Raw genomic sequence first — 25,067 nt, 5'->3', positions numbered from 1 at the left:
AATAGAAGGTTGAAAGTCAAAATGGGCTTTGGCAATAATTTTGCCGGTGCACTTAATAAAGTGATTATTTTATATACAAATAAATAATATTTATATAAGTATATAAACATAATTATTTTTTTTTTAAATTAAATATTATAGAGTGGTTATAAATTTATGAGAATATATGTATATATATTGATTGGTATCCATGCATGTCATTGTCATTTCGTTCAAAACATCTTGCGTGGCTTTATTATATAACCCTCCTTGCTCAAATGATGGAAGCAACAAAAATCTATTGAGCAACACTTCTCATAGCAATCTTCTTCCCGCGCATCTTTCTAAAATGGGTAGTCACTCTACAACCACCTTCTCCCCTTTAGACTCTAATACCTTCACAGACGAGTCAAAAATTGTGATTGATTTCATTGCTGACTATTACAAGAACATAGAAAAATACCCAGTTCGAAGCCAAGTTCAGCCTGGATACCTCTCAGCGGAATTGCCTCAATCAGCACCATATTGTCCTGAGTCATTGAAAGATATCCTAAAAGACGTTTCTAATAGCATTATGCCAGGCCTCACTCACTGGCAAAGTCCCAACTTCTTTGCATACTTCCAAGCAAATGCAAGCAATGCTGGCTTTCTTGGAGAGATGCTTTGTTCAGGCCTGAATATTGTTGGCTTCAACTGGATTTCATCTCCAGCCGCAACTGAGCTAGAATCCCTTGTCATAGATTGGATGGGAAAACTGTTGAAGCTTCCGCCCTCATTTCTCTTCTCTGGTAATGGAGGCGGTGTCTTGCATGGCAGCACATGTGAGGCTGTAGTGTGCACTTTGGCTGCAGCAAGAGATAAGGCCTTGAAAAGGATGGGATGGGATAAAATTACAAAGTTGGTGGTTTATGCCTCTGATCAAACTCATGCCACTCTCTTCAAGGGTACCAAAATAGTAGGTATCCCATCCTCTAATATCCGTTCCCTCCCTACTTCATTTTTATCTGGGTTTTCCCTGCCACCTCAAACACTTCAAGAAGCAATCGAAAATGATATAAAATCTGGGTTTTATCCATTGTTTCTTTGTGCCACTGTGGGAACAACTGCCTGCGGAGCAGTTGATCCTATACGAGAACTAGGGGAAATTGCTACGAAATACAACTTATGGTTCCACATTGACGCAGCTTATGCTGGGAGTGCCTGCATATGCCCCGAGTTCAGGCATTATTTGGATGGTGTAGAACTTGCAGATTCAATTAGTATGAACCCACATAAATGGTTACTCACCAACATGGACTGTTGTTGTTTGTGGGTTAAGCAACCCCATTCATTAATCAACTCATTAGCCAGTGATGCAGAATTCTTGAGGAATTCCGCGAGTGAATCAAACAATGTAGTGGACTACAAAGATTGGCAAATTGCATTGAGCAGGCGATTCAAGGCCTTAAAGCTTTGGGTTGTTCTACGTAGACATGGATTAAGCAATATTATGTACCACATCCGCAGCGATGTGAATTTGGCAAAGAGGTTTGAGTCGCTGGTGGGTACTGACAAGAGGTTCGAGATAGTAGTGCCAAGGAGGTTCGCCTTGGTTTGCTTCAGGCTCAAACCCTATAATGGAATCAATGGCCTCGAATTGAACAGGCGACTGCTGTCTGCTGTGAACGAAAGCGGACGTGCCTTCATGACTCATGGGGTGGCAGGGGAAGAGTATTTTATCCGCTGTGCGATTGGATCCACATTGACTGAAGAAAGGCATGTGAATGAGTTGTGGAAGCTGATTCAAGATAAGGCTCAAACAATTCTTGCTAATGCAGCAACGTAATTCCCATTCAAAAATACCCATATCACGTTCAAAAGTTCTCAACCTAGGTAAGGTTTCTTTATATACTAAAAAAATATCTTGTACTATAATAATGGCAGCTTTGCCTATTATTTTCATCTTGGTGTTGTGTTCGTCGTGTCATCAAAATTCCAAGAACATTGTATTTTTCAAATGAAAATTCATTGCAACTTGGTTTGATATTAATTGTATTTGTTATGATGATTCCTGTGACATTGTGTCTTTCGATTTGGCATTTTGTGTCTTTCTATTGCCAATTTGTTGTAGCTTGGCTTGGTATTATTTTAATAATATATAGTCACCAGTGAAACGTAAATATACGGAGGCTCTAATTAGACAAGTAGAACACGTTAGGTTAGAGAATAACTATTAAAATAAATTTACATAAATTTTAATATGTAACTATTATTTAAAAATAATGAAAAACTTTGAAAAAATAATATTTAATTATTTTTAACAAATAAATACTTAAATTTAAAATTTTATAATAATAAATTTATTTACATCATCGAAAATAAATGCTAATATATTAAAGTCACATAACATAATAAATAAAAAAATTTATTAAAATAATTAAATAGAAAATAATTTAATAATTTAAATTAATAAATTTATAAAATAAATTATGGACATTATTAATTATTAAATTGCAAGTAAGTAAGTGAGTAAAGTTAAAATTTTTTAATAATGCTCCATTAATAGTAGTTAATTATTTTGTATTAGTATAATATAATTTGAGTTAATAAAGAAGAATAATTTTATATATAAATTTAGCTCTTATATATATATATATATATATATAGTAATTTCTGTACTAAATTAATTAGAGATGTCGGAATGTGGCTTTGTTCCAGCAAGTCGCGGGGGACCAATTTGTGCAGCTCCTTACTGAAATTATACAATGAACCCATGATACCAACTAAAAATCCCAGTTGGCATTGGAGGTTACTAAAATATTTAAAATGTGAAAGTTGGGCGCCAGTTGGCATTGGAGGTTACTAAAATATTTAAAATGTGAAAGTTGGTTGCCAGTTGGCATTGGAGGTTACTAAAATATTTAAAATGTGAAAGTTGGGTGAATTTCACTGGTAATATATGAATTTTGATATTGATAACAGTACAGTATATAAATTTTAAATTTTAATTTAAAACTTCTCGAATTACGATAAAAGTAATTTTGAATCTCATATAATCTTAAAATAATTATGTCTTAAATCCAAATAGCATTAAAAATTTTCCTTCTCTCTCTTTATTAGAGATGGCAACGGATTGAGTTTTTGCGGGTATCTAATCCGACTGAACTCTAATAAGACGAATTTGAGTATTATATAATCAGGTTTGAGACGGGTTCAGGTTTGAAAAATAATACCCATGGCTAGTTCGAGTTGGGTTCAGATTTTATATGTTGAGTATCCGTTACCCGAACTCATTTACATAAAATTTTTCCAGTAATAATAATCAGGTTTGGGACGGGTTTGGATAGTTAAGAATAAATTTTAAACGGGTTTAGGACGAGTTCGGGTTTTGATAATATTAATCGAGTTCTGACAATATTAATCGAGTTCAGATTCAGATATGATGATTTTCGCAGATACCCTACCCGTTGCCATCCCTACTCTTTATTTCCTCCATGTGTATTCCCCTCACTCTCTCATTTTTATTTACTTCTTACCTGGTAATCCAATTTTTCTCTCTATTCCCAATTAAAAAAAGGGTGAAATCCTTGTGCTGATTGGAAACCATTGAAGTAAGCTTGGAGTTTTCTAAGTACAATTTGCAAGAACAGATGGCCTCACCTACATCTATCATCAAGATCATCACCAATAACTCTAAAATAATCATTTCATTTGTTTCAAATCTCTAAACACAAAAAATTCAATATTGAAAACCTCTTTCGTTTATCCAATTCCACCAACAATCACACATTCCAATTCATAAATTCACATTGTCCTGTTTGCCTAATAAAAGAGGCTATATTTCATAACTCACAAAAAACTAAGCAAGTTACACAGCTACACCAACCGTAAAATCCATCTTCTAGCTAGTTTCATAGTGATGTTATCTCTACAAGTATGCGGACCGTATCAAGTAATAAAATGATAAGTATCGTCCCCATGAGAAATTATATTTAAGTACTTTTTAAGTATTTAGAATAATGACAATTTATAAATTTATAAGAGAATTATATTAATAAAATGCAACAATTTAAATAAAAAATTAAAAAATAGGCAATGAATAATGTGAATAAAGTCTTAATCTAATGTGAATAAAGTCTTAATCTAAGCAAAAATTAATTAAATTAATAATGGGTAAACAACAACAAAGACTAATTAATAGTAAAAATAATTCCAGAGTTGGAATTTATGAATTATATCTATTAGGATTTATGTTGATTCATCCAATTTTAAAAGAAAATAGAATTTGAAGGTGATTGATACATTATGGCAACTATTATTTATTTGGACAGAAAATCACATCTAATTGCACAGCTTTAAGGATCCAAGTGCATTAATCTTTCAATATTTATTGCATATAATAATATTGTTTATCTAAATTGACACTCAGCCATGAGATAGCTGATGGGGTCAACAAATCAGCTTTCTATTAACGTTCCCACTGTCCATTAGTAGCTCTTTACCAAGACCAGTTTTTATGGCTGTTTTATTTCATGTAGCAATGATTCAAGAGAAGGCCAGCCTGCCTATCATCTCACCGCAACCTATTGTTGCTGGGGCTGCAAAGCAGACTGCCCATGCAGTTGGCCAAGCCACCAAGACCTTCATGAATATTATCTCACGAGGTGAGTTCAGCTCAGAAAATGAGGAAAATAATGAAATTGAAAGGGTGGATATTTAAGAGTTATACTTCTTCTGATTTAAATGATTACTTGTGTACATGTTTTAGAGAGGTTCAATGGTGTCGCAAGGTATTTTGCAGTCGCCTGGACGAACACTCACCGAAGTGGGAAAGAGTGAGGAGTCGCCACTTTAATTTTGAGGGAAATTAAAGAAAACCATTTGTACACAAAAAAAAAAAGATAAATTAAAAGAAACCACTTCGAAAACAGAGATTCTAGGTTCGGGGTCCATATACGGGCGGGGAAGGTGTTAGGCACCCCGCCTCGTCCCTCAATGAGGGTAAACAGATTTAACATTATGCTCTTTATAAATTAAAATCAAAAGCTAGGGGGGGTAAAATGATGATGTTAATCCCTTTGATAAAAGGGAATATTTGATTTTTCACTGTTTCGGGTTACCCAGATACATAAGTACATGAGACGACCCTTAGTGAGTTGGTGTTGCGTAGCGGTTTTGGTTTAGGGGATTATTTTGCGTATTGTGATATTTTAGTTTGGATTTGAGAGAATCTGGGTAAAAACCTCTCCCGATCTTTAGGGGTAATCTGTTTAAAGTTTGAGTGAGGAATCTCGGATAAGAACTCTCCTCCGATCTCCACATATTTATTAAAATTTTGATTGAGAATAGGATAAGAACTCTCCTCCGATCTCTTTAAGCATTTATTAAAATTTTGGCTGAGAATCGGATAAGAACTCTCCTCCGATCTCTTTAAGTTTGTAATTTTAGAGTTTTAATGAAGGATCTCGGATAAGAACTCTCCTTCGATCTCCACATATTTATTAAAATTTTGATTGAGAATCGGATAAGAACTCTCCTCCGATCTCTTTAAGTATTTATTAAAATTTTGGCTGAGAATCGGATAAGAACTCTCCTCCGATCTCTTTAAGTTTGTAATTTTAGAGTTTTAATGAATGATCTCGGATAAGAACTCTCCTCCGATCTCCACACATTTATTAAAATTTTGATTGAGAATCGGATAAGAACTCTCCTCCGATCTCCTGTTTTTGTTTGAATAAGGATCGGGTAAGAACTCTTTTCCAACCTCTTAGAATTTAATTACGATTGTATATCGTAAGAACCTTAGACTAAGGGTTCTGGCATCCGAAAACGCTGGGAACCCAAACAAAGGCTTCTCTTAACCTATTGATACCTTATAACTAGGTAGGGGATACCATACTGAATTTTACCGATCTCCTTTGTGATCACCTTACCAGTACCTTTTGATAGACAATGTTCGATCTCTTTCGTTTACTAGTCTAGGATCCGATCTTATCTAGATCCCCCACTATACCAGGCTATCTCCCGAGCTTGTTTAGTGGTTCGACTTCATAACTTTTCCTCCGATTTATTATCCAAACTTTTATTATTTTAAAGAAACTCTCATGTTAAGACACAGCTACCAACATTTTATCAAACTACCTACACATTACCCGTAACCAGAACAACTACATTTGAAGGTAATAAAGGCTAAGAACAAATAAATAACATGAACTGATGAACAAAAAGGTAAACTCAAGAGAATAACCACCTTCGTGGGGCTCTTTAACATAACAGTAACTTGACGAAAATTACGAGCATGAAAACAAAGAAAATAAAAATGAGCATTTGATAAAGCAATGGTCTAGACGCTCACCTGTAGGGGGTTGAATCTATTGAACTAATTATGGAGTCACAAATATTGTGGAGCTGCGTGCTAATAGTCTGGGGACTAATGCTTGCCTTGAAATAAAGAATACCAAGTTAGAATGCAGTCGAGCCGAAGTAATAATAACCGGGTTGGAATGAGATTAAGCTTGAAAAATAAAAAGTAGATATAAAGATGATGAAGACAAAACTAAAACTGAGAGATAGTATCACAAAGTAATGAACAAACTAAAAATGAAGAGTTTCAGTATCCAACACTCCTTCAATGGAAATACTTTAGAAAACTGGTTTCTGAAGTTTTTCTATTTTGAAAGTTTAAAAAATAGCAGAGTAGTAAGACTGAATCAAGTTTCAGAGCCTTTCCACTATAATCACCACCCCTTTTTCTTCGTCCCCCCCTTACAGTTTTTTTCATGCTGGTATTTATAGGGAACGGGTGCTCCCAATGAAGGGTCCGGATTTCCCCTAAGGGAGATGGAAGGTTTGGATTTTAAAGGACATGATCTGATGCCTGAGAATTGAAGAGAATCAAAATGAACGGCTGAGATCCTATTCAGAATATTTGTCCTTTCTCTTTTCTAATCCAACGGCTCAAAATCTTCTTATCAAGAGAGATCCGAGGGCCGGGAATAAAAGGCGCCGGTCTTGTCGTCTTCTCTTTGATCCAAGGGCTCTGGGCTTGTCCTTATAAGTAAGATCAACGGTGGAGATCGAGATGTACAGGACTGTCATGACATGTCCTGGCACCTGTCAGCAATGTGGGCGATTCTGCAAATAAGGCGTGCGGTGGAGATTTGATCTCGTTTGCAATGCTTTAACTACCTCGGCTCTGATTATGACGACAGTTATTGGAAGTTGTCTCATCCTCTCCTTGCTTTCCGATCTCCCATTCCTTCCGATCTTTCTAATATGATCCTTTTCCGACCTCTCATGCCGGGCCCCTCTCCCGATCTCTCCCATTCCAGAACCTTCTCCTCTATCCAGGTTGATTCAGTTAAAGCATTTATTCCTTTGGTTACCGAGGCATCCGCTTCGATTTCCACTAGTAATAAATGCTCAGACCCTCTCTATATATATGCCTTCAACGGGGCATCTTTCCGCATTTCATTTTCTCCTCTTTTCGCTTCTCACTTCTTGAAGGAACGGAAGCGTAAAAAACACAAGATTATACCATTGAATTCAAAAATTTTCACCTAGAGTCACATGCACCATGCAAGATTTATTTTTATCTATTTGATTTCAATGATAAACAACATATTAAAACTCTTTTAATATGTTTTTGGATCTGTATTTTCCATTTAAGATTTTTAAAATTAATCAGATTAATTTTAGAACCCTAGATTAAATCAAGAACGATTACACTAACCTCTTGATGTATCCGCGCCTTTGAGATTCGTCTTCAGGACACCAGATGTTGTCCCTCTAGCTTGTCCACACCAAGAACACCTATGGCAGCCCTTGAACAGCTTCTAAAGCCTTTTCTATTAATTAGAAATTCAAGTTCTGCCTTTTAAGAGATTAGAGATGTAAACAGGACACTAGAAACAATTTCTAGCGTTCTTAATTCAAGAGATTGATGGCTAATCTCTTTGAATTGATGAGAGATGAAGAGAAATAGCTGGAGAGGCTCAAAGTGGCGTGACAATTGAGAGGAGAGGCTGCTGGTTATGTTTTCTTTTCATAACCACACTTAAATAGCTAGGTTAACACATTAAACCCTAGCCACATGTCACCTTTTGATTAGCTCTAGGTTTAAGTGACCCAATCACATTGTGCCAAGTGTCAAACCTATATTTAATCTTGATTTTAATCATCTTACATGATTAAAAATATTTGGCAAGCTTATGTGTTATGCCATGTGTCACCATCTCATGGTGCCACGTGTCACAATCGTGAAATGACCAAAATGCCCTCGTGTCTTAATTTTGAGTTCTTAACCCAAAATAATTATTTTCTTCTTCTAATTAATTTATATCAAATATAAATTAATTAATTAATCTCTATTAATTAATTTCTCATCAATTAAATTCATATTTAAACACTTTAAATATAAATTTAATTTATACTACACATCCAATAATCTAGATTTGGTTTCAAGTCATGCTAGGGACTTTGCAATTTAATTGCAAACCAAATCTATTTAATTAATCAATTAAACTCTTTAATTAATTAATTAAATCATATTTAAATAGGTGATAACTTGTGTATGTGTGTGACTTACTAGGCTCATCACTAATTGGCAATGAGACATGATATCAACTCTTAATATCATCAGAACTCTTTCTTACCATAAATGATTTCTCTAAATCATTTTATGAACCTCATAGACCATGGTTAACACCTAGCATAGCATGCCATGGCCACCCAATTAGTAATAAGGTTTACCTTAAATGAACCTATAATCATATGTTACCATGCACTAGAATCTCTCTGCATAAAATCCCAACTCAAGCTGGAGTCATGGTTTATGTCAAACTCCATTTGCTATGAATATTATGTTCCCTTTTAATTCCAGTTCTTGATTAAAAGATTTTTCTCATCAGAAACTCTTTTCTGAATAAATCTATCTGTCCTGGCCAGGAACTTGAAACATCAAGAACAATTAAATGAACATAGGATTTTAACTCTATTTACTTAGAGGAACAGATTCCATCTTGATCAACACCTACCTCCATATATAACTAGCAGGAGCCAACACATGCCCATATACCCATACATAGTACAAGTATGAAAGCAGTATCAAACTCAAACTACCTATATACAAGATAACTGTGCTATCTCAGGTCTAAAGATTATATGCACTGATATGATTTATGACAAAACATTGACAAGAGTAAACTCCATGTGCTTGTCATAAGTGTCACTGGTTCGGCCTACTTATCATTTATAAGTGCCTATCAAGTTTGTTATATGGCATGAGACTCACCATTCCATCTTATTTATATCTCATATAAATAACTTGGGAACAAACATGAATACAATCTTTCTGGAAAAGTCATGTCCTTATTATGAAGTATCCTCGATTGTGAACCTATTTATGATACTTTGTGCTAGAAATATTGTCACTCATATTCTTAACAACTTAAGAATAATATTTCTAACAAAATATCAATGGACCTTTTCTATTACACATAAATATATTATGTAAACGGAAAAGTGGAAATGCCTTTTATTATTAAAAATATATACAAGATACATACTAAATGATATGCTCTAGGGCATACTACTAACACTTCTCCTGTTCTAGCTGCTCCGGCAATAATCCCGGCCATGGCGACTACTCTTAATCTTTTTCCGATTGTTCACTTTGTTCAACGATTGAAAATTTACGACCCCGGTGATCAGAAAATCACGATAACCACCTCTGATGACAGTGAGAGAACCAGACTAATTTACCGATCCAGATCAAGAATATCGATCGTGTCGATCTCGATCCGGTCCACCGATATAATCGGCAAACCGATTTCGGGCAAGAAGACTGCTAATTTCCCCTTCAAGATCGGTGACCGCCCTTTGAAGTTCATTTGGCTCCTCACTATATCGGGCGTCCTGACTGCAGCTCGGTTCCAATCGATAACATTGACGATGACCCTCCTATCACCATGAGAGTCATAGTCACCCCATCTGAGCTGTACATCTATCCGATGTCGATGGCTGATTTCCTGATGAAACACATCTTTTGATTCAGCCACGAGACTAGGCTTTGACATAGGTCTTTACTAGGTAGGATGTACTGACGATCTTTAGAGATAACCCAAATGATGTAATCTGACCTTTAAAAGTTCTTAATGATGTAATCCGATCTCTTGAGATCGCCCAAATGATGTAATCTGACCTTTAAAAGTTCTTAATGATGTAATTCGATCTCTTGAGATCGCCCAAATGATGTAATCTGACCTTTTGGAAATGAAATGAAATTTTTATTTTGACAGTTATCATTTTATCATTGCATTGGTTATTTTCTGATCTCTAATGTGCATATCTGATCTGATTCCTAACTGAGTCGCCCTTAGCCGATCCTTAATTATGAACATCTACCTTAATCCGCGGATCTTTAACCAGCCGATTTCCCCTTATTTACTTATAGAGTTTCTAGAATATTCTTGCGACGTGTCAAAAAAGCGGGCAAATTTCGCTAACCGATGCGCCGCTTGGGACACTATGAGCATTGAATGCTCAGACGGGTATAAATAGGGGAAGGGTCAGCCAGTTGCTCCCTTATGTCATTTTCAGCACCTCGCGAGCGATTCCAAAATTCTCTTGTTTTCTTCAAGTTCTTTCGACGCTGATCACATTCCGGTAAGGGTTTTAATTTTTCTCTTAGTTAAATTTCTCTCATTTCTTTGAAAGTGAGATGCGCCGAGGGTCAGAGAGCGGTGAGCCCCCCTTTTGTCCATGTCTCGTGGTCATCAGATGAAGTTGAAGTGGTCGAACCAAGTGGGCGATCCGAACCTCCCATGACTTCTGCTTTAGTTCGCGGTCGAGTAACTCAATCAAGGCAAACATCTTCCTCAGGTAGAGAAAATCTCCGGGTGGATGAGTTGCCGTCGGTCCTCCAGGAGACCGATCTACAATCCATTAGTCAAGAGTACAACCTTCGAACAGACTCCTTCGAACTTATCAGATGCCATGGCGATCTCAGAGCCGATCACTCTTTCGAGGAAAATGATGTGATCATGGTGTACGAAGAGCAATTAAACGCCCATCATTTAATTGAGTGTGAGTGTGGAGAGCTTGAGTGTGGAGAGCTTGGTGAACCAGCATATCATCAGGGAAAAGGCTCATCATTTGAGGTAGGAGATCCAGAAGGCGGGCTAGGATGCAACTTCCACCCGAGCCCAACTTTCATCCGCCCGGGACTATATAGCTGAAATTGAAGGGTGGATGAAATTCTATGAGGATAAACTGGTGGAGCAGGCTCATGATCTTGAAGAAGCTCGAGCACTCCGAGCTGCTGACGTCACTTGCCTCACTGAAGAACTTAAAGCGAAAGAAGAAGAGGCAGTGACGAGAGAGGCCGGTGCTTACGTGAACGCCCACGGGGACCTTTTGGCCGAGCTCAGGAGGCGTTATCCTGAGGAGGACTTTTCTTGGATGGTGGACCTGGCTCCCCAAGACGAAGAGGAGAGCGAGGAAGAAGCTGAGGGAGATAGAGAGGGTGAGCGAAATGTAGAACAGGCTGGGGGTGATCCTCCAGCCGAATGACTTGTATTTTTTTTACTTTGAAATGAAATGAAATTCTCCCTTTTTGTTCAATGACTTGATGAGATCGGAAAGTATCTAAGTTGTACAAGCGCCTGATTGTTTTGAACATGTTAGAACATCAAACTTGAAAGCGATTATTAATCTATGTATGAGAGGTCGGAAAAACATTGTAAGCATGAGATCAGCCTAATCCGAGAACAAACACCGAACGGAACTTAAGATTATTAAAATTGGAAACCTGATTTGAACACTTAAGATCAGAAGCACCATTAAGCCGGATTGAAACCTTAACTTTATTAAACGATTATCCACAATATTTATAAAAGGGAGATCAGAAATAAGACTGGATGGCACGAAGACCTAATGTTGGTTTGATTTCGTTTGACGAGAGATCGAAAATATGATTGACTGGCAAGGAGACTTGATAATTGGCTTGAGAGATCGGTAATGAATTGAACGACATGGAGACTTGACATTGATTCGATCTCTCTAGTGAGAGATCAAAAATGAGATTGGATGGCGTGGAGACTTGATATTAATGTGATCTCCTTTGTTGGGAGATCGAAAATATGATTGAATGGTGTGGGGGCCTGATATTGGGGTTACTTGTAACCGAAAAATGTCAGTTGAGGGTCGATTTTCAAAGTTCATTGACTTCGAGGATCGGTCAAAATATGGTATCGACACATGGTATCTACTGGTATACTGATATTGTAAATGCCTTTTCTATTATCTGCGATTGATTTTTTTTTTTTCATTTGTTCAACCCATACAGGTGGGCAATAAACATTTTCTCTTATACTCGTTCCATCAATAATTAATACTGTTAATTATGTTTGGTATTAACCATGAAAAAAAACAATAATTAATTTGTATAGTTAAATTTGTTTATATGCATATATGAGTGAACTGAAGGATATAAATTAAATTTGTAATATTGAATGATGAAAAAAATATTATTTATTGAAATATATAATTATTTATAATAATAATATTAAAAAATATTTTTAATATTAACAACAATATTTTTTTATTATATATCTACATATTAACAAAATTATTCTTTATTATAATATAATAATATGTTTATTAAAATAATAATATTTATTTATGATAATTACAAGGCAAGGGTAACACTCTTTAAGGAACTTCACATTACAAGATATTACCTTACCCCATAGGTTAACAAACTTATGTGTAAGTGGGGTAAATGTTTAATGGAGTTAAACTGTTAATTTTGGCATACTAAATAAGGTTAGTGAAGAATGATACATAGGAGTAACTTTTAACTCTTTTTACCCCCAAAACAAATGCATCTATAAGTTAGTCAAATCAATTTTTGAGTCAAATTTAAGTTATTAGATTAATATAAATAAATTACCTTTGAGTCAAATTTAACCTTTTGAATAGCTGACATTGTCAACAAATATTTTAACTATAAAAAAATTAAAAATTACTGAAAAATTAAATTGATAAATTTTAACTATAAAAAAACTAAAATTACAAAATAATTTTGGCCAATAGTATTTAAAGTAACCATTTAAAAAAAAATTGTTAACGCTGTTTTTTTTCCTGAGATTGATTTTATTTAATTTACACGCGTTAAAAATATGTATGATATTTTCTCATGTGTGAACTGGATTGTGAGCGTGTCAGGACGCGTATGATCCTAATGTGAAATAAATATGCACTGGTTTGATTTTTAAACAGGACAATTGACAAAAATGAAAGGACCTAATCTTCTCTAGGGTTCTCTAACTCCACTAAGATGCGTTTCATTAGGATTTCTACTCATTCAGTTTTTATAAATTTAAAAAAAGACTTGATCGCTTGAAAAAACTTGAATAAGAGCTTGTGCATTGAAAAGTAAAATTGTGCTTGAAAAGTAAATTAGTCATTGTAGAAAAAATAAAGATTGTATTGGAAAAGTAAATTGAGCGTTTAACTGAAAATTAAATTTGTGCGTTTAAATAGTAAATTGATCACTTTGCAAGAAAAGCAAATTTGTGCATTGAAAACAGAAATCGATTGTTTGGCGAAAAAGTAAATTGATTGCTTGGGAAAGTAAATTGATTGCTTGGGAAAGCAAATTTGTGCATTTGAAAAAGTAAATGATCATTTGACAGAAAATTAAATCATTGCTTGAAAATCAAATTTGACATTAAAAATTAAATGAGCTGATCACTTGAAAGGAAATATAAACATGAAAATAGTAATTTACATTGAAAATTGAAAACATCGCTTACAGGAATTGAAATATATATAGAAAAAATATAAACTGATTGCATAAATTGAAAATAAAAGACTGATTATTTAGGTAGAAAAATAAAAGATTGTTTGAAAAAGTAAAGATTATTGAACTAGAAATAATTTGAGTTAAGACATTGTGTCTGATAGCTGTTGATTGACTGTGTGTCATTTTATTTTTGCCCTGTACGCCTATTAATAAAAAAAAAATTGCTTAGTGACCAAGTAAGGTGGTTACCATCTCTGCCACTAGTCACCTTTCTTTCCCCACTCGTTCACTTCTGGTAACGTTTATAATTACAAAGTAACTCTCATAACCATTTATTTTCTTCCAATAACCACTCACTATAACACTTATCCGCTTGCCCACAACTTCACTATCTTTAATAGATATTTTTAGACATTAAATAAATAATATTTACTTATATGAATAATTGTTTAATCGGTCTAATTCTATGTAATTAATGTCAGTAATTATTGATTTTCTATCGACTTAAGTTTTAGTAAAAACAAAAGGATATAAATAATCACACATTTATTTTAATAATATATAATATACTATATAACAAATTAATAATAATATATTTATTTTAATAATAAAATAAATTATATAATATATATCTTTATTTATCACAACAATTAAATAAAACTTTAGTAATTATTTTACATAAATCAATTAATAAAAATAATTATTCATTAATCATTATATTTATCAATTAAATCACACAAGCCTTTAAATATTAATCTCTCAGTTGAAATGCTATTTAAATTTAAATTTTATTAAAATTCTTAATGTTAAAACTGAAATTCATTGATTAATAGTTATAATTTAATAATATTAAAACATATATTCTCAATTTTACACTTCAATTAAAACGTTATGGAAAAAAAAAAAGGAAAACCTTCTATTATCTTGCGGTTTGGACGGCTTAGACTTTCTATTACTTTTGCTGCCAGAGGCGTCTACGTGGCAACCTGTTAGCCATTGGTCTCCGATCTCCATATGTTACATGTGAATCATGCCAGCATGATATTTGTGACACTAACAAACATGCATGCAGAACATCCATGAAAATAATTTTATTTAAATTTAAATTTAATTAATATTTTTAAAATTTAAATTTGATTAAAATTTATTACTAATTATTTAAATTAATCTCAAATTAATTATTATTTGTATTAAAAAATACTAAAATTTATTTAATTTTATATTATTTAATTAATAATCTATATAAAAATTATTTTTTTTATTAGTAATTAAAATTTTAATAATTTTATAAAATATTTAAATTTTATTTTATTTAAAATAAAATTTATAATTATGTAAATAAATTTAAATAAGAAATACTCAATATATAAAATTTAAACCCGATTTAAACCTATCATAAGTATTATTTTTTAAAATTTAAATTTATTTCAATTTCAATTTCAATTTCAATTATTTATCATTAAAATTTATTCTATTAAAATTCAATTAAATCACATGTCCATAAAAATCTGAAATTGGTATAGTACAACTAGTAAATGGTACATTATCAACTATGCTCAATTATTTGATAAAATGTAATTAAGATTTTTATATATGAAAAGAATATTCTTACTAAATTAATAACATTGAACTTAGCAATATTAAAGTCAATATATATAGTAATAATGTGATCCGAATTGCAATTGAAACTAAATTGAAAATAAAAAATGCTGCATGTATAGTATTCAATCCATTTCTAACTCGTGTGTGTATATTTTGTCTTTGACAAAAAAAAAAAATCTTGGATCGCTTCATTATATAATTTCTAGTAATAGCCCTCCTTGCTCAAATGCTGAAGCAACAAAAATCTATTGAGCAACACTTCTCATAGCAATTTTCTTCTTCCCGCTGATAATGGGCAGTCTCCCCACAGACACCTTCTCCCCTTTAGACTCTAATACTTTCATAGATGAGTCAAAAATGGTGATCGATTTCATTTCTGACTATTACAAGAATATAGAAAAATACCCAGTTCGAAGCCAAGTTCAGCCTGGATACCTTTCAGGCGAATTGCCTCAGTCAGCACCATATAGTCCTGAGTCATTGGAAGATATCCTAAAAGACGTTTCGGATAAAATTATGCCAGGCCTCACTCACTGGCAAAGTCCCAACTTCTTTGCATACTTCCAAGCAAATGCCAGCAATGCTGGCTTTCTTGGAGAGATGCTTTGTTCAGGCCTGAATATCGTTGGCTTCAATTGGATTTCATCTCCAGCCGCAACCGAACTAGAATCCCTTGTCATAGATTGGCTGGGAAAATTGTTGAAGCTTCCGCCCTCATTTCTCTTCTCTGGTAATGGAGGCGGTGTCTTGCACGGCAGCACATGTGAGGCTGTAGTATGCACTTTGGCTGCAGCAAGAGATAAGACCTTGAAAAGGACGGGATGGGATAAAATTACAAAGTTGGTGGTTTATGCCTCTGATCAAACTCATGCCACTCTCTTCAAGGATACCAAATTAGTTGGTATCCCATCCTCTAATATCCGTTCTCTCCCTACTTCATTTTTATCTGGGTTTTCCTTGCCACCTCAAACACTTCAAGAAGCAATCGAAAATGATATAAAATCTGGGTTTTATCCATTGTTTCTTTGTGCCACTGTGGGAACAACTGCCTGCGGAGCAGTTGATCCTATACGAGAACTGGGGGAAATTGCTACGAAATACAACTTATGGTTCCACATTGACGCAGCTTATGCTGGGAGTGCCTGCATATGCCCCGAGTTCAGGCATTATTTGGATGGTGTAGAACTTGCAGATTCAATTAGTATGAACCCACATAAATGGTTACTCACTAACATGGACAGTTGTTGTTTGTGGGTTAAGCAACCCCATTCATTAATCAACTCATTAGCCAGTGATGCAGAATTCTTGAGGAATTCCGCGAGTGAATCAAACAACGTAGTGGACTACAAAGATTGGCAAATTGCATTGAGCAGGCGATTCAAGGCCTCAAAGCTTTGGGTTGTTCTACGTAGACATGGATTGAGCAATATTATGTACCACATACGCAGCGATGTGAATTTGGCAAAGAGGTTTGAGTCCCTGGTGAGTACGGACAAGAGGTTCGAGATAGTAGTGCCAAGGAGGTTCGCCTTGGTTTGCTTCAGGCTCAAACCCAATAATGGAGTCAATGGCTCCGAATTGAACAGGCGACTACTGTCTTCTGTGAACGAGAGCGGACGTGCCTTCATGACTCATGGGGTGGCTGGAGGAGAGTATTTTATCCGCTGTGCGATTGGATCCACATTGACTGAAGAAAGACATGTAAGTGAGTTGTGGAAGCTGATTCAAGATAAGGCTCAAACAATTCTTGCTAATGCAGCAACGTAATTCCCATTCAAAAATACCCATATCAGATTCAACACTACAATAAAAGTCATTTCTCAACCTAGGCGGGGTTTCTTTATATACTAAAAAAATCTCTTATACTATAACAATTGCAACTTTGCCTATTATTTTCATCTTGGGATTGTGTTCGTCGTGTCATCAAAATTCCAAGAGCATTGTATTTTTCTAATAAAAATTCATTGCAACTTGGTTTGATATTGTATTTGTTATGATAATTCGTGGCATTGAGTCTTTGGATTTGGAATGTTGTGTCCTTCTATTGACAATTTATTGTAGCTAGGCTTGGTATTATTTTCGTAATTTATAGTAAAAAACTTTAAATTGTGTGTATTATAATCAATTATTAGCTAGTGGTCATAATTATAATCAAAAGAATTAAATTAAATTTTGAAAATTAATAGTAAATTATAATATAATCCTTAAAATTTTATTTGGTTCACTAAATTAGAAGAAAAGGAACTCTAAAAATATTGGGAAAATGAAATAAGTTAAAGAAACAATTATCTCTCGTTTTTATTCAATAATTAAACAAACAATATAGAAAGGGGGAAAAAAAAGTACCTTCATAGTATTTGATTTAATATATAAGTTAGTTATACTAATATTTAATTTAATTTATAAATTAATAAAATTACTTAAATAAATTTGACTTATAAATGATTATTTATTATCTTATAATTAATTTATTGTTTTATATAAGTAATTTTATATGAAATTACCATTTTATAATATAATTTTTATTAGTTTCGCAATATAAAATTTTTATACTTCTTTTCACAGTTTTTAAATTTGGATCGGTCGTTAAATCAATGAAAATAGAGAGTTAAAGATTTAAAATTTAATTGGAGTTAAATCAAGAATATTAAATAAATATTATAAAATTAGTAATAATATTTTATTATAATTAATGCTTTTATTTATAAATTATATTTAATACTTTTATATACTTTATAAATAACTATTAAAATACATTAATATAAATTTATTATTTAAAAATAATTAAAAACTTTAAAAAAGTTTTAAATAATAATATTTAATTATTTTTTAACAAATAAATGCTTAAATTTAAATTTTTATAATAACAAATTTATTTATATCATCGAAAATAAATATTAATATTTTAAAGTCAATAACATAATAAATAAAAAAAGTATAAAAATAATTAAATAAAAATAATTTAAAAATTTAAATTAATATATTAACAAAATAAATTATAGACATTATTAATTATTAAATTACAAGTATGTAATTTTGTACCTCCACTTGATAATGCTTGAAGAGAAATTCTCTAACATTTCTAGTTTATATAATTCGACAGGTCGATTTAGTTTGAGTTTAATAACTATTTCTTTTTATATTTCTGTACTAAATTAATCAAAGATGTCGGCATTTGGTTTTGTTGCAGCAAGTCGTGATACAATGACCCCATGATACCAACTAGGAATCTCAGTTAGCAGGAGAGGTTACTAAAATATTTAAAATGTCAACGTTGAATTTCACTCATAATGTATGAACTTTGAGATTGATAATAGTATCGTATATAAATTTTAACTTAAAATCTCTCAAATTACAATAAAAATAACTTTAAATTCCAAGAACAACCAATTTAACGATAAAATGATTATGTGTTAAATCTAAAATAGCATTAAAAATTTTCTTTCCCTCTCTCCATTTTCTCAGAACTTGCTAATCTAATTTTGTGCTGATTGGAAACCACTGGAGTAAGCTTGGAGTTTTCTAAGTACCATTTGCAACAACAGATGGCCTCACCTACATATCTACCATCAAGATCATCACCAGTGACTCTAAACATAATCATTTCTTTTGTTTCAAACCACTAAAAATGAAAAATTCAATATTAAACTCCCCTTTTGCCTGTTAACTAATCTTTAGGCCTGGATGCAGAAAGGATCGAAAATTGAAGAAAATTAAAGAATCGAAGAAGCCATCATTTCAAATCCATAGTTTTTTCGACCAATCTTGAATCTTCTACTACAAGTCTTAATCCGCATTGAGATAACATTAGGAGAGCGTTTGGTATGAGGTTAATTAATAAGAGGGTAATTGTTACCCTTATAACTCATAAGATCTTATTATTATTATTTAAATACTTAAAAAAACTAGATTAACTTTTCAATTTATTAATATTTATATCTTTCAAGTTAATAATGACATCCTTTAAATATTAAAACTTACAAAAATAATATTTAACCATTGATTTGTTAATCTTCTACCAAACATATCCTAAATGCACATAAATTAGCACATCCCAACAACTTCACAACTTCGTTTGAAGGAGGTTCTTAATCTAACTTCGCCTACAAATGCAAAGAAAAAATTGAGCTAAAAGAAAGAACAAGGGATTTCACCCTTCTTCTTCTACCAATAAGAGAGAGAAACGATAGGGGTTGGGTTTGCATTAGAAAGTAAATGGAGACGAGGAAGCGTGAAGAGGATGGGGAGTACACATGAGTGGAAATGAAGAGAACGAAATTTTTTTAATTCTTTTGCTACATTACTATTTTACTTTTGAACCAGCCGTTATGGATTATATGAGATTTAAAGTTACTTTTATTAAAATTTAGAAAATTTTAAGTTAAAATTTAAAATTTATATACAATATTATTATCAACACTAAAATTTATGTATTATAGGTGAAATTTACTATGCAAAAGTTAGTGAGCAACATCTATGGAGAGAGAAATAAAAAAAAATAAAAAGAAAAAAAAAACAATGTAAACACGTTATTTTTTTTTTAAATAAATTAACATATTGCTATTTAATTGATTTGTCATACCAACTAATACATCCTCCTTAATATAGCCAAACTGTAGAAAATGCCTTACAAAAATAAGTTACTTTGCTTTTTCAAAAATTGTCATGTGGCATATTAAAAGAATTAAATTAATATATTTAAAAAATAATAAAAACAATTTATTAATATCAAATTATTTCAAAATTTAAAATTAAATGATATAAATCCTTATATCATTTGTTAAATACAAAATTATATCAGTTTTTATTAAAAATATAAAATATTATATAATTATATTTTTATAAAAATTAATTAATAATCATTTAAAAATAAAATTTTAATTTAATTTTAATAAGCATATAATTATTCAAAGTTTTAATATAAATTTAAATTACATTTAAAAAAAATTAATTAAAAATTTTGTGTACATGTGTGTGTATGAAAGCTGAACAACATGGCCCATAAAAATAAGTCACTTTGCTTCTTCAAAAGCACCAACTATAGCATATTAGAAGATTTAACTTAATATAATTTAAAAAATCATAAAAATAATTAATTAAATTATTTCAAAATTTAAAATTAATGATATATATACTTTTATTATTTATCAAATATAAAATAATATTATATCCATTCAAACCAGAGAGGAGCAGGATACACCTGATGTCATAGTTGGTACATTTTCTCTTTTTGACTTCGTAGTTGTCACGACCCAACCTATGGGCCGAACCGGCACTAGGACCTGGGCCAGCCTAAAGCCCCCGAGGCCCGTAGTAAGCCTAACTGTTCATTTACCCAATTCTAAGGCCCATTTGGGCCCAATTTCAAGAAACCAAACGGACAGAGTCCGGCCATAAAATGGACTTTCCAACGGGGAGTTTTCGACTCACCCGACCTGTAAACACAATAAATATTTAATTGGGGAGCTCAGCTCACCCTCCACATACTCATCAGCATAAAAATAAATGGGAGCTCAGCTTCCTCATCCAATCCATCAAACATGCATAGAATATTAAGTTTACAGGTCCAAAATAATAATTTAGTTTACAGACCCAAATCAAATAAACATTTCTAACACATGCGGAAATTCTAAGATTTAACAAGTTTATACAAACATTAGTAATCGACCTGCGAGGGAGAAAGCAGGTTAACCTCAAAAATATCCTCCTGTGGCCTGAAAAAATTTTTGAACAGGAGTGAGCGTTCGACTCAGAGAGTAAAATATCAATTTTAACCATAATCTCTATAACTATCTAAAACTAATGCACCCTGTAGAGTGAAATGCAACATCAACATCATTTTCACATCATAACATCAAAAGGTAATTTGGAGCACTCACGCACCCTGTAGCATCAATCATAATATATGGGAGCTGATCCCCTATACAGCTCTCTTAAATCCAACCTGGTGCCAGCGAAGAACTCAAGCCGGACTTTCGCTTAAGAAACCAAATCGAGGGTCCCAGCGAAGAACTAAAGCCGTGACTACCTCTCGAAGGATCGGGTCCCAGCGAAGAACTCAAGCCGTGACTACCCGTCTTGTTCATAGTCCACACCACATCACACGCACACCAACGCACACACACTGCTCCAAATTACCACAACAACATTCATGGCACGTTAACAGTTATGAATGCAACATAAGTCGTGCCTAGAGTTTAACTATATAATATATGTATATAAGTGATGCATGGGCATGCTGAACATATAATAATATCGAAATTACAATTAAAATTAATATTTTACTCACAGACTTGACGACAATCACTGTGGCGGCTGGGTGGAGGAAGAAGGCTGTCCCGGCTCACCTGACAATTATATTACAATTATTTAATACAATTGACTCAATACAATTCAAGAAAAGACCAATTGCGTCCTAAGTCGTGCCGAAAATTCGGCAGAGTCTCCCCTATACCTAGGACCTACCCAACCTGTAAAATGGCTCAAAACACACTTCTATATTTACAATCCATATATCCACAGCTCAATCATATCACACAGCCCCTCCTGGGCCCATCAAATCAATCATCCATCACAGTATGTAATATTTCAATTTAATCCTTATAATTGACCATTTTTGCAAAAACTGCCCAAATAAGCTCTAAAAATTCTAAAACTTTGCCCCGCGGTCCTTAGCAATATTACTAAGCTATTGCAAAAAGAATCATAATTTTCTAAGCTACCACGAATATTTTATGGATTTTTAATCCTATTTAAGCACTAGAAAATTACGAAAAAGCAAGGTTCGGGTTTACCTTTGCCGATTCCGACTTTGGGGACGCGCTCGGGACGTCTGACAATGGGGGGATAGCCAAAACCTCGATCCAATTCGGAGACTTTTCCGGTAACGAGTATGTCTGGCCGGAAATTCACAGACCCGGACAACTGTCGAATTTCCGCGAATTGAGGATACCTACACGAAGCCCATAACACGGGGGTTAGTACATAAATTTTTCAGAATTTTCTAAGCTCATTTAATGCTCGGAAAAACACTGCGAAGTTCCGTGGGACCCACCGAAAAACGGTGTCTGAAAATTTTGAAATTTATATCCCCGCTAAGCTCTCGATGTGTGGAGCGCTCTGGTACTCTCGGTTTTCTCGTGGGATTCACGGTTTTTGAGAAATCTAGCCCAAAAATAGAAATGGGCTAAAAACTTTCCGAGCAAAAATTGGGCAAACTGCTGGATGGATTTCGGCGTTCTTGGTGTCTATGGAAAGCTTTCGCCGAGTAGATGATTTTAGACACAAGACCAGGTCCAATTGGTGGCCGGATTGGCCGAATTTTGGCCGGAGAAGTCGAAACGCCGCCCGCGCGAGGGAGGGAATTCGCGCCGCTTCCGCCATTTAGCGCGCACTACCGGCCGGGAGGTCGGGTGGCGCGCCGGCCACCGGGGTGGCAGGGGAGGTGGCGGCAAGGGAGGAGAGAGAAAACGGGAGGAAGAGAGAAGGGGGAAGGGACGCGCGCGGGAGGAAGAAAAAGAGAAGGGAGCCGGTCCGATTCGACAGGTCCGATCCGGTTGGGTTCGATTCGGCCGGTTCGATTCGAAATACAAAATTTTAAATTTTTACTCTGCCTCGGGACCGAAAACGAGGTCCAAAAATTCCGAAATATATTTTTAGTTTTGCCACTTGGTCTTTAAATTAATTTTTAAAATTCATCAAAGTTTATATTTTCGGAAAATCGAACCCAATTTTTAAAATCTGAAAAATCTCAAAAAAATTCCTAAAATTTAAATAAAATTAAAATACCAAAAATGCTCATAAATTTAAAATTTTTGGGGTGTTACATTCTTCCCCCCTTACAGAAAATTCGTCCTCGAATTTTACACAAGGCAGAATAAAGCACATGATTATACATTGAATGATATGGTACTTGCTACGCATGTCCCGCTCGACTCCAGTGCACTCTTCCACTGACTGACTCCTCCACAAAACCTTAACCATAGGGATCTGTTTTGATCTCAGCTGTCTCACTTGGTAGTCCACTATGGCTACAGGCTGCTCCTCAAATATTAAGTTATCTTTTAGCTCTATCACATCCGGCTGCAGTACATGAGAAGGATCGGGAATGTATTTCTATCAGTAACCTCAAAAGGTCCAATATACCGAGGTGCCAACTTGCCCTTCTTTCCAAATCTCATGACTCCCTTCATTGGAGAAACTTTCAGGAATACATAGTCGCCCACTGCAAACTCCACATCCCTCCGTCTGGGGTCTGCATAACTCTTCTCGCCATCTTGAAAGATGTTTTCACTGCTCGTTCTCGACAAAGGAACTACCTCTGAAGTGTACTGCACTAGATCTACATCATGCACCTTCGCTTCCCCCATTTCTGTCCAACACAGAGGAGACCTACACTTTCTTCCATATAATGCCTCATAGGGTGCCATCCCTATGGCGGTTCTGTCACGTCACAAACTTTGCCTTGTTTCTTCTGCTCCTTGCCATGTGGGACTTTCCTCTCTCTCAGCCTTGTCTGTACACAATTAACACACCATTACATTCCAAATCATCATTAATAACATCATTATGGCATTCGACATCATCAAATTTGTCATTACCCATTTGAAATTATCACCACTCCATGTGTTTTCTTGAAAATTTTTGCTTTGTGAAATCATCAAAATAGATCAAATTGTAATGGTGTTCACATCTGCTTTTTTTTTTTTTTTTTTTTTTTTTTTAAATCTTTTTGTTCAAGTGATGAGGATATGACCAACCTTTCTTGGAGGACCAAGTTCACGAGAAGGTTTCTTGAAATCGGTAGCATATAAGTCACCACGCATGTATTGATCACATTCTCCAGAGGAAGTGTATCGAATCAAGCCCGCTTGTCTTGCACACTAGAAATACTGTGTTATTGGCATCTCATTTGCGTGCTCCCAGTCTCCAAATGCTGGAATTTGACCACTCCATTTCCACTCCTAAACCATAAACATATGCATTTTAGCTCAAACAGAAACACATTAAATTTCCATAAAAAAAAAAAACAAAGCTTTCTTTTCCTTCTTCGTCTTTTCTTGGCTCTAGAAGCACCCATTGTAGAGAGAATTCAAGAGTCAAGACCACTTGCTAATTTGAACTCGAAGAAAATTCATGAATTGTTTCCGGAAATTCAATTAAAAAACTAAGCAATGATTAAAGAAGCCTAGAAAAGGCACAAGAACGCTTACATCCATGTTGGCTTTTGGGGGGGGGGGGGGCGGGGGGAAAGGAAGGTTTTGCTGCACAAGAAGCCAAGGCGAGAGAAAACAAAAATAAAAGTGTCTATAAAGGCAAGAAGAAAAAGATCGGAGAGGTTATTAATCTAGAAAGGAAGAGAGCAAAAAGGGTTTTAAAAGAATATTTGAGGATTCTCAAGAAACACCTTCACAGAAGGAAGCATATAAGCTCAGAATTTGCAGAGAGAATCTGGAAAGAAAGATACATTTCAGTTCTTTGTAGCGCACAGAGGGAGTACAGTCAAAAAACCAGATAGAAAGAGAGAGAGAGAGATGGGTTTGGTTAGTCCGGGCCATGGGGGCTGGTAATTTTTTGTCAACTTTTGCAGATTATAAAATGGGGTCCCTCTGTTGAATTCTATATCCCATTGCCCATGTACGAGCAGTATCTATGGAGAAGTCTTTATTTTTTTCAGCTTTCTTTGGCTAGATTCACGCTG

General features: G+C 34.1%; 2 protein-coding genes and 1 long non-coding RNA gene across 3 annotated transcripts; 2 read left to right on the top strand and 1 right to left on the bottom strand.

The window, feature by feature from the left end:
- The first annotated feature begins 215 nt into the window (after positions 1-215).
- Positions 216-2,035, top strand: LOC110652027 (tyrosine decarboxylase 1-like). Its single transcript, XM_058146639.1, has one exon. The coding sequence runs from the start codon at positions 329-331 to the stop codon at positions 1,802-1,804; it is 1,476 nt and encodes a 491-aa protein (XP_058002622.1). The 5' UTR covers positions 216-328; the 3' UTR covers positions 1,805-2,035.
- A 13,576-nt stretch (positions 2,036-15,611) lies between these two features.
- On the top strand, positions 15,612-17,364 carry LOC110652017 (phenylacetaldehyde synthase-like). The gene has a single exon (XM_021807513.2). The coding sequence runs from the start codon at positions 15,659-15,661 to the stop codon at positions 17,132-17,134; it is 1,476 nt and encodes a 491-aa protein (XP_021663205.2). The 5' UTR covers positions 15,612-15,658; the 3' UTR covers positions 17,135-17,364.
- Positions 17,365-23,789: 6,425 nt separating this feature from the next.
- Positions 23,790-24,618, bottom strand: LOC131179864 (uncharacterized). Its single transcript, XR_009148755.1, has 3 exons — positions 24,580-24,618; positions 24,127-24,330; positions 23,790-23,882 (listed from the first exon to the last, which is right to left on the bottom strand). It is a non-coding gene; the product is annotated as an uncharacterized LOC131179864 (long non-coding RNA).
- Positions 24,619-25,067: the final 449 nt, after the last annotated feature.

This window comes from Hevea brasiliensis, chromosome 5, assembly GCF_030052815.1.
Source record: "Hevea brasiliensis isolate MT/VB/25A 57/8 chromosome 5, ASM3005281v1, whole genome shotgun sequence".
NCBI lineage: Eukaryota > Viridiplantae > Streptophyta > Magnoliopsida > Malpighiales > Euphorbiaceae > Hevea > Hevea brasiliensis.
Note: the sequence above shows the minus strand (reverse complement) of the source record. Positions and strands in the feature narration are given on the sequence as shown.